This window comes from Pseudophryne corroboree, chromosome 12, assembly GCF_028390025.1.
Source record: "Pseudophryne corroboree isolate aPseCor3 chromosome 12, aPseCor3.hap2, whole genome shotgun sequence".
In the NCBI taxonomy this organism is placed as follows: Eukaryota; Metazoa; Chordata; class Amphibia; order Anura; family Myobatrachidae; genus Pseudophryne; species Pseudophryne corroboree.
The window spans coordinates 149530693-149543568 of record NC_086455.1 but is presented as its reverse complement, the minus strand read 5'-3'; the positions used below and the strand labels follow the sequence as shown (position 1 = coordinate 149543568).

Sequence of the window (12876 nt, the reverse complement as noted above, 5' to 3'; positions counted from 1 at the left end):
TTCAATTCAGCAATCAAAATAGGTTTCAAAATAATGCAAGAAGTGTCAATATCTTAAAATCAGACCCACAAATATTTTTATTTGTGAAAATGTGTCATCTTTTTCTCACAAAGTTAGAGGGCACGATACAGTATAATAGTGTGCAGGTTCTGAAACTGCCAGGATTTCTTTGAGTCAATTGTTACATTTAAAGTTGTGATGCTTAGTATGGCAAAACAAGATAGGGTTTGCCTTACTAAACTTTTCCACTTTTAAACGTAACTTCTAATTCATCGGAATCTTGTCAGTTTTAGGGCGGTATTCAATTCTTTTCACCCCCTTCCATACCTGTTCTGTTTCTGCTGACGGGCGTGGTATAACAATTTCAGCTCACTACCCCCGCGATAGCGATGGCACCCAACCCGTTACGCAGCTAAACCTGATCACTATGGGCGCGATATGCTCGATAACGGGGATCACTTTAGAAAGGAGATTAGGGGTGATATATCATTTGAATACCACCCTTAGAATCCCTCACACTGAGTCTGATTCAGATATGTACGCTAATGCATTCGCAGCTTAAAATTTGTACACAGATAATGTGCAAAAATATATTAATGCTGTAACTGTCTGGAAATACAGATGGAGCCATGCTAATCGTGGCTCCGTCTCTGTGCCTACTGCCAAGTCTGGGGCGCATGTGCGTCCGTCCATGATGCGGACGTACCCCATTCACTTGAATGGGAGCGTCTCTGCGTGCTCCCGGCGTGACTAGGTGGACGGATCGCCTAGTCACGTCAGCAGCGCTCGTATTCGATGGAGTGCGGCACCATCTGTACATTGAGATGCCCACCAGCAGCTTTGCAAATCTCAGCATCTGCATATAAAGATGAGCCATCCGCTGCAGATCATCCGATTATCGGAGTTTCAGGTAACCCTATGGTCACGCAGCCTGGCAGCCGGAAGTAAGACCCTAGATCCTTTACTGTGTACGGGATTGTAGGCTGAGACACTCCATGAAAATGGCTGCGATGTATCTGCACTTAAGTCCGAGCACCCCCATTGCCACCCAGAAATGGTCCCTGACTTTTAATCACTTTGCAAATAAATCTTCACTGTGGCCACCATCGCAAGATATTCATAGAACAGTGCCACTCATCACTCACCTGTGTCAATATCGGCATAGCGTAAGACTGTGAATCAGGCCCACTATTACATTTGGCCTCAGAGCTTTAGATTTACCTGTTGTCCCTGTGGGTCTATTTTCACACCTGTCCAAAACATTAATTTCTTCTGTACAAAGCTGGGGCCTGGATACAGTACTGCAGTTCAGTTGATGATGTCAGATAACACTGACCTAAATTAATATATTTATAATGCGCTGAGATAAGTGTTAATTTGACGATAGACTTCATCACCAAAATTATTTACCTCTCATAGGACCTAATTCAGACCTGCGCTCGCTAGGTTTTTTTTGCAGTCCTGCATTTGCATAGTCGTAGCCGGTAGGGGAGTGTATTTTCGTTTTGCAAGTGTACGATTGCATGTGTAGCAGAGCTGTACAAACAGATTTTGTGCAGTCTCTGAGTAGCCCAGGACTTAATCAGCTGCTGCGATCACATCAGCCTGTCCGGGACGAGAACTGAAGTCAGGTACCCTCCATGCAAACGCATGGACACGCCTGCATTTTTCCAACCACTCCCAGAAAACGGTCAGTTTCCACCCACAAACGCCTTCTTCCTGTCAATCTCCTTGTGAACGCCCCGTGCAAATGGATTCTTCGCACAAACCCATCGCTGAGCAGCGATCCGCTTTGTACCCATGTGACGCACCTGCACATTGCGGTGCATACGCATGCGCAGTTTAGACCTTATCGCCCGATGTACGAAAACGCAGCCTAGTGATCAGGTCTGAATTAGGCTCATAACACAGGGGGGAAATTTACTAAAGTGTGATTTCGTGAAACTCGAGTTTTCAAGCCATTATATTTACTACAATTTTTTAAAACACTCTGTTACTTTGAGTGGTGTGATTGGTCTATGAATTACAAACACTGGGGCAGATGTATTAACCTGGAGAGGGCATAAGGAAGTGATAAACCAGTGATATGTGCAAGGTGATAAACGAACCAGCCAATCAGCTCCAATATGTAAATTAATAGTTAGGAGCTGATTGGCTGGCACGTTTATCACCTTGCACATATCACTGGTTTATCACTACCTTATGCCTTCTCCAGGTTAATACATTTGCCCCACTGTCAGTCTGAAAAAGGGCAGTTATAACGAACTTGTTGGATGGGCATGTTCAGGTGGTTGCTGTAAGTATTTTTAAGGAAAATGAAGGGATGATGAGGAGCACCACTACAAAGGTTTACAGATTCCAGGCAGAATATGATTGACCTTGGAATCCATCGGAGATCAGAAGCTCATGCAAATATTTCTCCTCAAATATACGCACACTCAGAGATGAAGCTAGACTATCTGTTACCCGGGGCAAAGACTCGGCTCAGTGCCCTCAACCCCCATAGATTGTTGTCACCCTCCACAATACAGCATCCAAGTTATAATGACTGAAATGGTTGTTTGGAGAGAGCATAGGCCATTGGAATAACTGCCAGTGAATGCTGTAATCATTCTGTGGTCTTAGGGTATCTTCAGTTTTAAAAGGAACATGCATGCCTTACTATATAAAAAAAACTCACACAACACAAATCATTACATTGACTGCCATACAAAACAGAAAGCATCAGTGACCGCCATATTGTACAGCGTATTCTTGATTTTTTAACAATATCAATTCCTATTCAATAATTAACCCTTCAGAATCACAGTAACAAACCCATTCAATTCAATTAATATAATGAACTTTTTTACAATCATAACCTTCATAATCCACATCACTAATTAGCCCCAACATCATGAACTACTTACATTTATGTACACTACATTAACCCACTAATTACCTCCCTCAGTCTTATAGAAAACCCGCCATCTTATTTAACCAGAATAAAGAATCAAACTCCTTACCCCTTATTCTTACTATTACTGTACCTACAGTATCATAATCCCCACTACTTGCATCTGACACCCCCAAAATTGTACTTACCTGTTGGAGAGCTCTTTGAATCTTGTTGTAGCCACACTATAGAAGTCTTTGCTCATAGCGCAGCATTCAAGCGAGGTTATTATTTTTGAAAACAATATGGAAAATTGTTGAAAATACCCAATAAATATTGATAAATACTTCACTCAATTTTTAAAGAATTTGAAATTGTCCTGGTTCTTCCATTAATTACATAAAAAGTGTATTCATTTTTTTTTTAACGTTGAAAATATTCATTTTTAAACATTTTACATCTGACTATTAGCCCAGAACACAAGTTGTATTTTGTTTGCTTATCTTGCTAACAGGCTTGTGCAACCCAATAATATTTGTAGCTTGCATGGTAAAACATAGACTTACAACATTACCAAAGGTGGAGTCAAAATTGTCAATAAATAACAGTGAAGGTGATTATCTGTGGCAAAGCACAAACAGAACACAGATTGGTGAGTACAAATAATTTTGTAGATCCAATTTTTACATTGTAGAAACTGTTGTTTTAAGTCATAGAACAATACCTAGAACATTATTCATATTCTTATTCATATTTCTGTACTTAGTCTGATTTTGTCCTTTTAAATGGTGAAGGTAGAGTCTGTATTAGACAATGTTAACAACATTTAAACTTGTACACAGAGTATTAATAATAATAAAAAAAAAAATAATAATAATAATAATAATAATAATATATTATTATTATTATTATTATTATATGGTCCCCCTTTAATCTTTTTTTGTAAACAGTGTAAGTACTTTTAATTTAATAGTGAATGATATGGAACCACTATTAAAAGCAATACATATTTATAGAGCACTGGCTGCTATACACATTGAAAGTGTACAAAAGAAAATTTTGCAACTATTAGTAAATAATACAATATTATATTAATAGCATATTATGTTTGTGGTCACTATGGGTATTGACCCATTCACGTCCATGGGGCCAATTCAGCAAGCTTTTTTTTACTACAATAATGTGAAAAAGGGTGTTTTCACACCCTTTTCACATTATTTTAGTTTCACTCAAATGTTTTAAAAAGCTTTTGGAGCAGTTAAAAAAAAAAAAGTAACCCTGCTCCAAACCCTTTAATTCACATTTTCTTAGTATCCCAGATCACATTTCATATACTTATAATATCAAATGCAATCTGGCTGGATTTATTGAAAAAAAAATAAAAAAAAATATTGCAGTGTGCCCTGTGATAATTACGCCAGATGAAGCTGGCATAATCACAGGGCAGCACTGCAATGTGAGTACCTCTGCACAGCTTTCTCTGCCTCCTGCCAGAGAAAGCTGTGCGGGCAGCCAGCAGTGTGATCAGCTGTGTGGCTCCGATGGAGCATATTGACCGTAAAGTAAGATGCCCAGACACTAATTAACTCTCACATGGGTTACCCCATTAACCAGTGACATAGGTTTAGACTTCTCACTTACCAATGCTCCTATTAATGCCTAGTCGCTATTTTAAGTTGTAATATATACTGGACAATGCAAGATGCACTGAACAAAAATTCACCTTGTACTGTACTTCCACTCCCACCCTCTTGAATATATTCCTTCTACCTAATTTACACTGAGACTTCTTCAATTTACACATACAAAGTTCTTCTGTTTGCACACTCTAAGAGAAGTATCCCATCCTTTTGTTATTAGAAACCACCTTTGTTCTTCATTTATGTTTTCCTTCTGGTGTGAGACCTCCTTTTGCACCTAGGACTTCTCCATTACCAAGAAGAGCAATACCAATTTTCTAAATATTGAGACACTAATTGAGCTACAGGAGTCTAGGATCTCCTCATTTTTCAGAACTGCCACATTGTCTCTATTCTCTAAGCCAGTGGTTCTCAAACTCTGGACCCCACACGGTTCATGTTTTCCATGTCACCCAGCAGCTGCACTGTGTATCACCAACTGTCACATTTTTAAAATCTACAGGTGACCTGCAAAACATGAACTGTGTGGGGTCTTGAGGACCGAGTTTGAGAACCTGTGCTCTAAGCCCAACTTCCCATCTTGTTGGCATTCAAAATAGGAGAGAGGGCCCCAATCTAATAGCTGTGAAGTGTGTAATACAGTAAGTAAAGAGCCAGCAAGCAGTTGAGAGTAATTATCAGATCAGTCACCTGTACACTTGTGACTCAGATTCAACTGTGACCACTGCAATATCTGTTTTACTGCCAATTATTGCCTTCTTTAGTATGTCCGACCCTGCCATCCTTAAAGCTGGTAGAGAAAAACATTTTGTCTTATACCTCAGACTATGATCTTCATAAGGATAATGCTGCATGATCTGGGAAAAGATTACATGGGTGCAGGTGTCTAGCTAATTAGCTGATGTTAAGTCTACGTATATCACTGTAGGCATGAAGTGTCTGCCATTTTAAATATCAAAATGAATCAAAACAAAAGTTGTCTTCCTATCCTAAAACTAAACTAGAGATAAACGGTTCGTTATTGCTGAAAGCTGATCACACTCGAACTTGGGAGTTCCCAGTTGAACCGAGTCCTGGCTAGGGTCTTCACGCAAGTTCGGATTTTGGATCTCAAAAACAGATTTTCCATGTTTTTGATTGCATGTTAGACCCTCCCTCATGTTTTTATGTGTCAAAATTGGTTAGAATTGACTGGAAATGAATGCTTGCTGTTTATTTTACTATAGGAACAAACATTATGATTTTAGCTGTTTTAATCAATTTGTAAAGAAATCCAGATCCAAAACCAAAACACTTGAGGGTGGTTTAGCTAAAACAAAAACACAGGGGTCTGCGCACATCTCTAACTGAAACAGTAGAAAAGTGTTGAGTGTGTTGTTTTATTATTTGCTTGTACTTTGGAATGCTTTTGTGTGTTTTAAACTGCATGATGTGCTACAATATAATTTTTATTTTTTATTTGAAGATTACGAACATGACTCCAGAACGCAAAATAACGTGGCTCATTTTAATATTGTCTTTTGTGGCAATATGTACTAATGCAGAAGATGACACAATCATAGAAACAAAACAAGGAAAAGTGAGTGGCTTTACATTATCGGTATTATCTGATACTGTCACAGCCTACACTGGGATACCATATGCAGAGGCCCCAATAGGCTTCAAAAGATTCCAAAAACCGGAGCCACGGAAACCATGGCTTGGCATACACAAAGCTACCAAATTTGGAAACTCATGTTACCAGAGTAAATCAGAAGCGTATAGTGAGTTGCCTGGGGTTGATAAGTGGCTTGTTAAAAATGAAATGAGTGAGGACTGTCTTAACCTGAATGTATGGGTTCCACAATCAATTTCAAAGCCAGCACATGTCATGGTGTTCATCTATGGAGGAGGGTTTATTTCTGGAACATCATCCTTGGCTGTATATGATGGGAGTGTGCTAGCTGCTACTGAGAAAGTAATTGTGGTATCAATGAACTACAGAGTTGGGGCACTGGGATTTCTGGCTTTTCCAGGAAGTAAAGATGTTCCTGGCAATTCTGGCTTGTTTGATCAGAGGTTGGCTCTACAATGGGTTCACGATAACATTGCAGCTTTTGGTGGAGACCCAGGTAGTGTCACTCTTTTTGGACAAAGTGCTGGAGCCGCTTCTGTTGGATATCATGTGTTAAGTACTGGAAGTCATTCTTATTTCAAAAGAGTCATAATCCAAAGTGGATCACCAACAGCAGACTGGGCATTCAATTCTAAAGAAAGGGCTAGGATATTATCCTTAAAATTAGCCCAGAGAATTGGATGCCCTACAGAAGATGATAATTCAACAATAGCCTGTTTAAAAAATGTAGATGCTAAGGAAATAATTCATAAACAACTTCCAACTGATTCTAAATTTGAACTGACATATTTTGTTCCCACCATAGATAATGATTTTTTACTGGATGTTCCAAAAAACTTAGTAAATCAAACAAACAAACACATTGACATTTTAATAGGAGTCACCAAGGATGATGGAAATCCATTTCCAGTGTTCGCTGGGCAAGGAATTAGCACAAAATATCTTAGTTTAATCACTACAGAACAACTTGAACAAGGGTTAAGACAGTTCTTCCCACCTGGAGAAGAACTTGCTATAGAATCCTTTAAATTGCTATACATAGACTGGGATGATGAAGGAAACCAAGAGAAAAATCGAGATGCCTTAGCGAAAATCCTGAAAGACTATTACTTTACTTGTCCTTCAAAGTACTTTGCTAGCTTTGCAGCAGAGACTACAAATAATGTATTTGTCTATGAATATGACCATCGTCCATCAAATGAAGTTTGGCCACAGTGGATGGGTGCGATACATGGTGCAGAATTGCCTATAATATTTGGAAATCCATTTTCTGCGCCTCAGGAATTCTCGCAAGAAGAGCAAGCATTTAGTAAGCGGATTATGAAAATGTGGGCCAACTTTGCAAGAGAAGGGTATGACAACTTTTTATTTGCAAATTTCTGAAAATAATATTAAGTATCAAGTATCAAGCGTTAACATTACACACTCAGTAGGACAGTTACAAAGCTCTATTCCTGGATTTTCTCTTTATTATAATTGCAGTCACATGATGAAAGACCCTTCTCATTAGTCAATCAATTCAGAGTCTGATATATTTTGTCAATTTTTTTCCTTGCAATTTGTTTGCATTTTTTCACAGTTATACATGTTGTATAACACAAATATTAAGACACTGTGTCACACAAGAGCAGACAACATCTGTCAGCGAGGCATATTCCTCTAAATTAAATTATAAAAACAACTTTACATAAGCCACATCGTACTGACAAAGCAAATGACACATACTGTATACTGTACACATACCAATTTAGTGGAATACAGTAACTTTATTCCTTGGGCCCTGATTCAGTATAGGGGCGGGATGTAATGTCGCCCGAGTTTGGCGTCTACGCGGGATGCCGGATGAACTTGTACATTTATTTAAAGGGGCAATCACTTACAAGGCACAGTTTTGCCTTGTAAGTGATTGCTCCTTTAAAAAAACATCACCGTGTGGCATTACAACCCGCCCTAAGAGTTGGGTGTAATTTTTTGACATTTGAAATAACACCCAATATCACACCCCTGACAATATTTTCTACAGAAAAAAATACCTTCTTTTCAAGACTGTATGCCAGGGTTGTGGAACCTCAGGTCCGTGGGCTGTATAAGGCCCGCAGAGCCACTTGATCCGGCCTGGCCAGGATCACCTAAACAAGGGAGATGCTGGGCGCCCGCTGAGATTTTGTTACTAGCAGACGCCGGCTTCTTTCCCTCAGCAACAGTCGGATGCACGAGCTCACTTCTGAGCTCTGGCTTTCGGCTCTGGCAGTGTGCGTGTGCTGCTGAGCAGTGTTATGGGAGAGATGTCATGACATCTCTCCCATAGTTCTGAGGAGCGGGCGGCCAGGCGGTGAGCAATGGTCCGGAAGCAGAAGTGGGGCTGGTGAGTATTGTGGTTTTTTTTCTTTTAATGTGTATGTGTAGGCGTTGCTACTAGGGGGCATATTTAATGGGACATAACAAGTGACTGGGGGCATATCTAACAGGGTATGACAAGTGACTGGGGGCATATCTACTGGGGCATAACAATCGACTGGGGGTATATCTACTCGGGGCATAACTACTTACTTGGGGCATAACTACTGAGGGCATATCTACTGGGGGCAGGCTAATTTTTAAGTTGATAATTTTTGTATGGCCCCCGAAGGATTTTATAAATATCCAAATGGCCCTTGGTAGAAAAAAGTTCCCCACCTCTGCTGTAGGGTGTTGATGAGGATAGAGGGTTCAAGACGTCGTAATTCATTTTACAAGTTTAAAATGGGCAGTCCTTGAGGACAGAAGGAACGGAAATGAGTCACATTACTTTACCTTAATGATAGATGGTTGTTTTCTTTTTTCCTTCTTACAATGCAGAAATCCTAGTGATGATGGATTTGTTTGGCCACATTATTCCACTGGAGACCAAAATCATGCAATACTGAAAATGAACAACATAAGCGTTAGACAAAAATGGAGCGGTCAAAATTGTCAATTTTGGAATTTCTATTACCCTGAACAAGTGAAAAAACATAGGTGTGTGATCTTTTTTTATTTTGTTATGAGATTAACACCAAAAACATTAATTATTAAGTAAGTACGATAAACAGGCACATCTGAAGCACTGGTTGCCAGAAACTATTGTATAGTGGCCATATGATAGTTCTAGTTCCTTTTCAACAACCCCGCCCCCTACTCTAACTTGGGTTCAGTATATTATGTCGAAAGTCACATGTCAAAATTCCTAATGCCAACATGGTTAACAATGAACGAGCGCGGGGCCGCGCATCGTTCATCGCTGGTGCCTCCACACTGCACGATATGAACGTTATCTCGTTCATTAATGAACAAGATCGTTCATATCGTGCATTGATATCGGCCAGTGTGTAGGGCCCATTAGGGGGAGATTCAAATGTTTGAAAAGTCAGTTGGGAGTCTGATTTTTCCTATCTAATAGACAAGAAAAAACAGACACCCAACCGACTTTTAAAACATTCGAATTCCACCCTCAGTGTCTTATTCCATGAAACACCGATTTGTATTTATGGGAAAATGCCTCCTTCTAGTGGTCACAAATGTATAGGCGTCAGATCATCAAGCTCTGTAGATTTACAATCCCATTGGCAATATCTACAATCAGGTAGAGGCGTTTGCAGGGCGGGAGGGGGGCGGCAACGCTCCGATTCCTAGGCGGAGATCATTGGCGTTTCTATAATGGGTGCAATGTGTGCGGTGTACACAGGCCCCTGGGTCCAGGGGGGGCCCACTCTGGCCACCGTGCACCCATTTTAAGACTTACCTTTCCGGAGTCCAGCATCGGTCGCTGAGATCGCGGCGGATATCACCGCCAAAATGGCGGACGCACATGTGCAGCAGCCAAATTGGTCTTCGGATCATGGTGGGCCATGTTTCTAGAGACCTGCGCAAGCACAGTAGACTCTGGCACAATGCCGGAGTCTACAGCGCTGTACAGAAGAGGGGACCCACCCAGAGGAGCACATGGGACCCCTCCTCTGCTGAAACGCCCCTGACCCAGATGGAGACAGTACACGGGCCTCCACCTCATTTGATGTGCCTGATTATGACAGGTCTGCCTAAAGAACAAAGCAATCAATGATATGGGTGTGTACAAAATAGGCATTTCTTATTATGGAAATATATTTATATTCTCAAAAAATTACTTAGCGCAACCATTTTTTTTTCTCTTTCTGGTTGTAGGAAAATATTGACTTGATTTCCTGAAGTCTAAAATTCAACTGATTATGGATAATCATACCTGTTTTACAGAGTATTGTAACTGCAAGAAACATGTTAATAAATATGAAAAAAGCTTTACCTAAATCTGGTGAATTATTACACACACAACTATCTATCTATCTATCTATCTATCTATCTATCTATCTATCTATCTATCTATCTATCTATCTATCAATCTACTTGTAAAAGAAAAGTTTGAAAATATTGAGAATACGCATTCAAATCCTATATTCTCTCTCTGCAACAGTGAACATGGGGGAGGTGTACCAAATCTTCTAAAAAGTACAAGTGGAGGAGTTGCCCACATCAACCTATCATCTTGTCCCTATCATTTTATATATTGTACTTGATAAATGATACGGAACCAGAGGCTGGTTAGTTGCTAGAAAACTAGAAGCTAATGGGCATCTTCACCCTCTTTAGAAGGTTTGGTACATTTCCCCCATACTGTATGTAGATGTTTATGGGTCAATCATTTTGTGGTTTCTCTAGATATCCTGAAGTAACTTTGTGGGAATGATTACAACCAATAACTCAAACTTAAGACCCGGATCGATGCCCGTTCATGGGTAAAAACCCTGGTTTTTGCTGTATGTCTGAAATTGGTATGAGAAACACTGGTCCACAGATCTAGATTTTCTACCTATTCCCTTGGCTCTTATTTGCACATCTTATGGGGGGTATTCAATTGAAGTTGGAAACTGCCGTCTTGTCGGAAAGACGGCAGTTTCCGACTATTTTAGGTCGACCTATTCAATGGGGCTTCATTTTTTCCGACTTGTTGGGAAACACGTGTAACGGCAGATTAGCCACGGATCCACGTGCTTTTGTCGGAAACGCGGCCAAATCCGTCAGGTTTTAAAAAAGTCGGATTGGCATTGTTGAGACTTTGTTGGATCCTGGTCCTCTCACCTCGCTCACGCTGCTCGGGGGCGATGGGGCAATGCCACTCCAGCTTCACGCCGTGTGTGTGTTGTATCCGTGGGTGGAAGTAGTAGGCAGGAGGCTGACCGGGGGAGGCGGTACCGGAGCAGACCAGGGCTGGTGGTGGCGACATGGGAGGGATGTCAGTAGAAGAGAGGGTTTCTGTCGTCACCCGAGTGACAGCTCTCCCTAAGGGAGCGGCTGGAGGAGGCAGGTACGTCCCAGGCACACTGACTGACTGCAGTTGCACGCTGTAATATGGATACACAGTAGTCCCTTGCACAGGCATGTAACTAGCAGGGTGTGAGTTTCCTATACAGGCTGCATGTGTAATATACAATACAACTAGTGCATCCTATCCAGTACTTATTGAAGTTCACTGAGTACTGCTTTGTCGGATCCTTTCCGACAATGGGGGCCATTCCGACCCGTTCCCACGCAGCGGTTTGTCGCTGCAGTGCGAACGGGTCCGGAATGCGCATGCGCGGCGGCCGCACTGCGCGTGCTCTACACGGATACAATGGTGTTGAATATACAAATGATGGTTAAAAATATAACAATACTGACTCCGAATGATCAAGGTATTAATATTAATTGCTTTTGTTTAGGTAAAATAAAGCGAACCTTTTTTACAAAATACGCACACATCGGAAATACTATAGTTTGTGAAAGGCTTCTCATAATTAGTTCCATAATACATACAATCAAATAATTATCTAAGAACACTGATGATTACTCATATAGAAAGCTATTGTAAGGAAGATAAGATAGGGTAACATACAATTTCAACACAACAGTGTGAATGTAAAACTTTCAATTGGTGTGAAAGTTTTTCCAGAAATGGAGAGATGCAAAATGCCCTAGCAGCGTTCTGCACCCCGACATTCGGTTCTGATTGGTCCACTGGCCAGTGAGCAGAAGAGGCCGAAACCCTGGATGGTCCTCCAGTACAGAGCGCTTCCATCGATGGCCACTGTCAGTTTAACCATCGATGATATCGCTTCGATGGCCATTCTTACGGCTGATCTCTCCATCGTCACGCAGCCGTCACATGTGGGGAAAGCCAATCGCCGCTCTCCTGTCACATCTGCCCGGTCAATTAATGGATGCGATAGGTGTGGGCGTGGCTGGAGCTCTGTGTGTGTGGGCTGCCGCTACTTCCGCCATTACTAGAGCGGGGCGGCGGCTCTCTGCCCATACTATCGGGTCACTGACTCCCGGCCCAGCACAGCTGCTGCCAGGACCGGTACGTTACACAGGGGGCAGGCGGGGCTGACTGTTGTGACAATGTCAGTGAGTGCAGTATAGGGCTGTGTAACGTGTGTGTGTGTGTTTGTGTAGGCTCGTGCTGTGTGTCCCTACTGCTGGTGAACAGCCATGGCATTATACTATAGCACTGTGTATTGTGGTTGTACAGATTGCTACACGTCACTATGGCTATGGATTAGCCTCCTATGCTGTATGTATTTTAATGATACCCCTTTCAGACCGCCAGCTATGAACACGGGTTATTGGCGCATGAGCGCACACAACCCGTGTCCAGGTGCGGTCTGAAGGGTGCCAGGGTTGAAATACTGGGTCGAGTGACCCAGTATTACAACTTT

At 41.4% G+C, this 12876-nt stretch overlaps 3 protein-coding genes across 3 annotated transcripts in view; 2 read left to right on the top strand and 1 right to left on the bottom strand.

The window, feature by feature from the left end:
• LOC134981040 (embryonic protein UVS.2-like) overlaps positions 1–9027 on the bottom strand; it is a 304758-nt gene extending 295731 nt beyond the window's left edge. Inside the window, exon 1 of the mRNA XM_063948167.1 lies at positions 8924–9027. The gene's annotated coding sequence lies outside the window, so the exon portion shown is untranslated. The remainder of the gene's footprint in view (positions 1–8923) is intronic.
• LOC134981039 (cholinesterase-like) lies at positions 3460–10432 on the top strand. The gene is made up of 4 exons (XM_063948166.1): positions 3460–3527; positions 5981–7482; positions 8969–9127; positions 10310–10432. Exons 2-4 carry the CDS (start codon positions 5990–5992, stop codon positions 10323–10325), a joined length of 1668 nt encoding a protein of 555 aa, XP_063804236.1. The 5' UTR covers positions 3460–3527; positions 5981–5989; the 3' UTR covers positions 10326–10432.
• A 2092-nt stretch (positions 10433–12524) lies between these two features.
• LOC134981038 (uncharacterized) overlaps positions 12525–12876 on the top strand; it is a 56454-nt gene continuing 56102 nt past the window's right edge. Inside the window, exon 1 of the mRNA XM_063948165.1 lies at positions 12525–12561. The gene's annotated coding sequence lies outside the window, so the exon portion shown is untranslated. The remainder of the gene's footprint in view (positions 12562–12876) is intronic.

Coding starts and splice junctions, on each gene's coding strand:
- LOC134981039 (XM_063948166.1), top strand. CDS start 5,990: ATGACTCCAGAACGCAAAATAACGTGGCTCATTTTAATATTGTCTTTT. Junction 7,483..8,968: donor GCCAACTTTGCAAGAGAAGG/GTATGACAACTT, acceptor CTTACAATGCAG/AAATCCTAGTGATGATGGAT.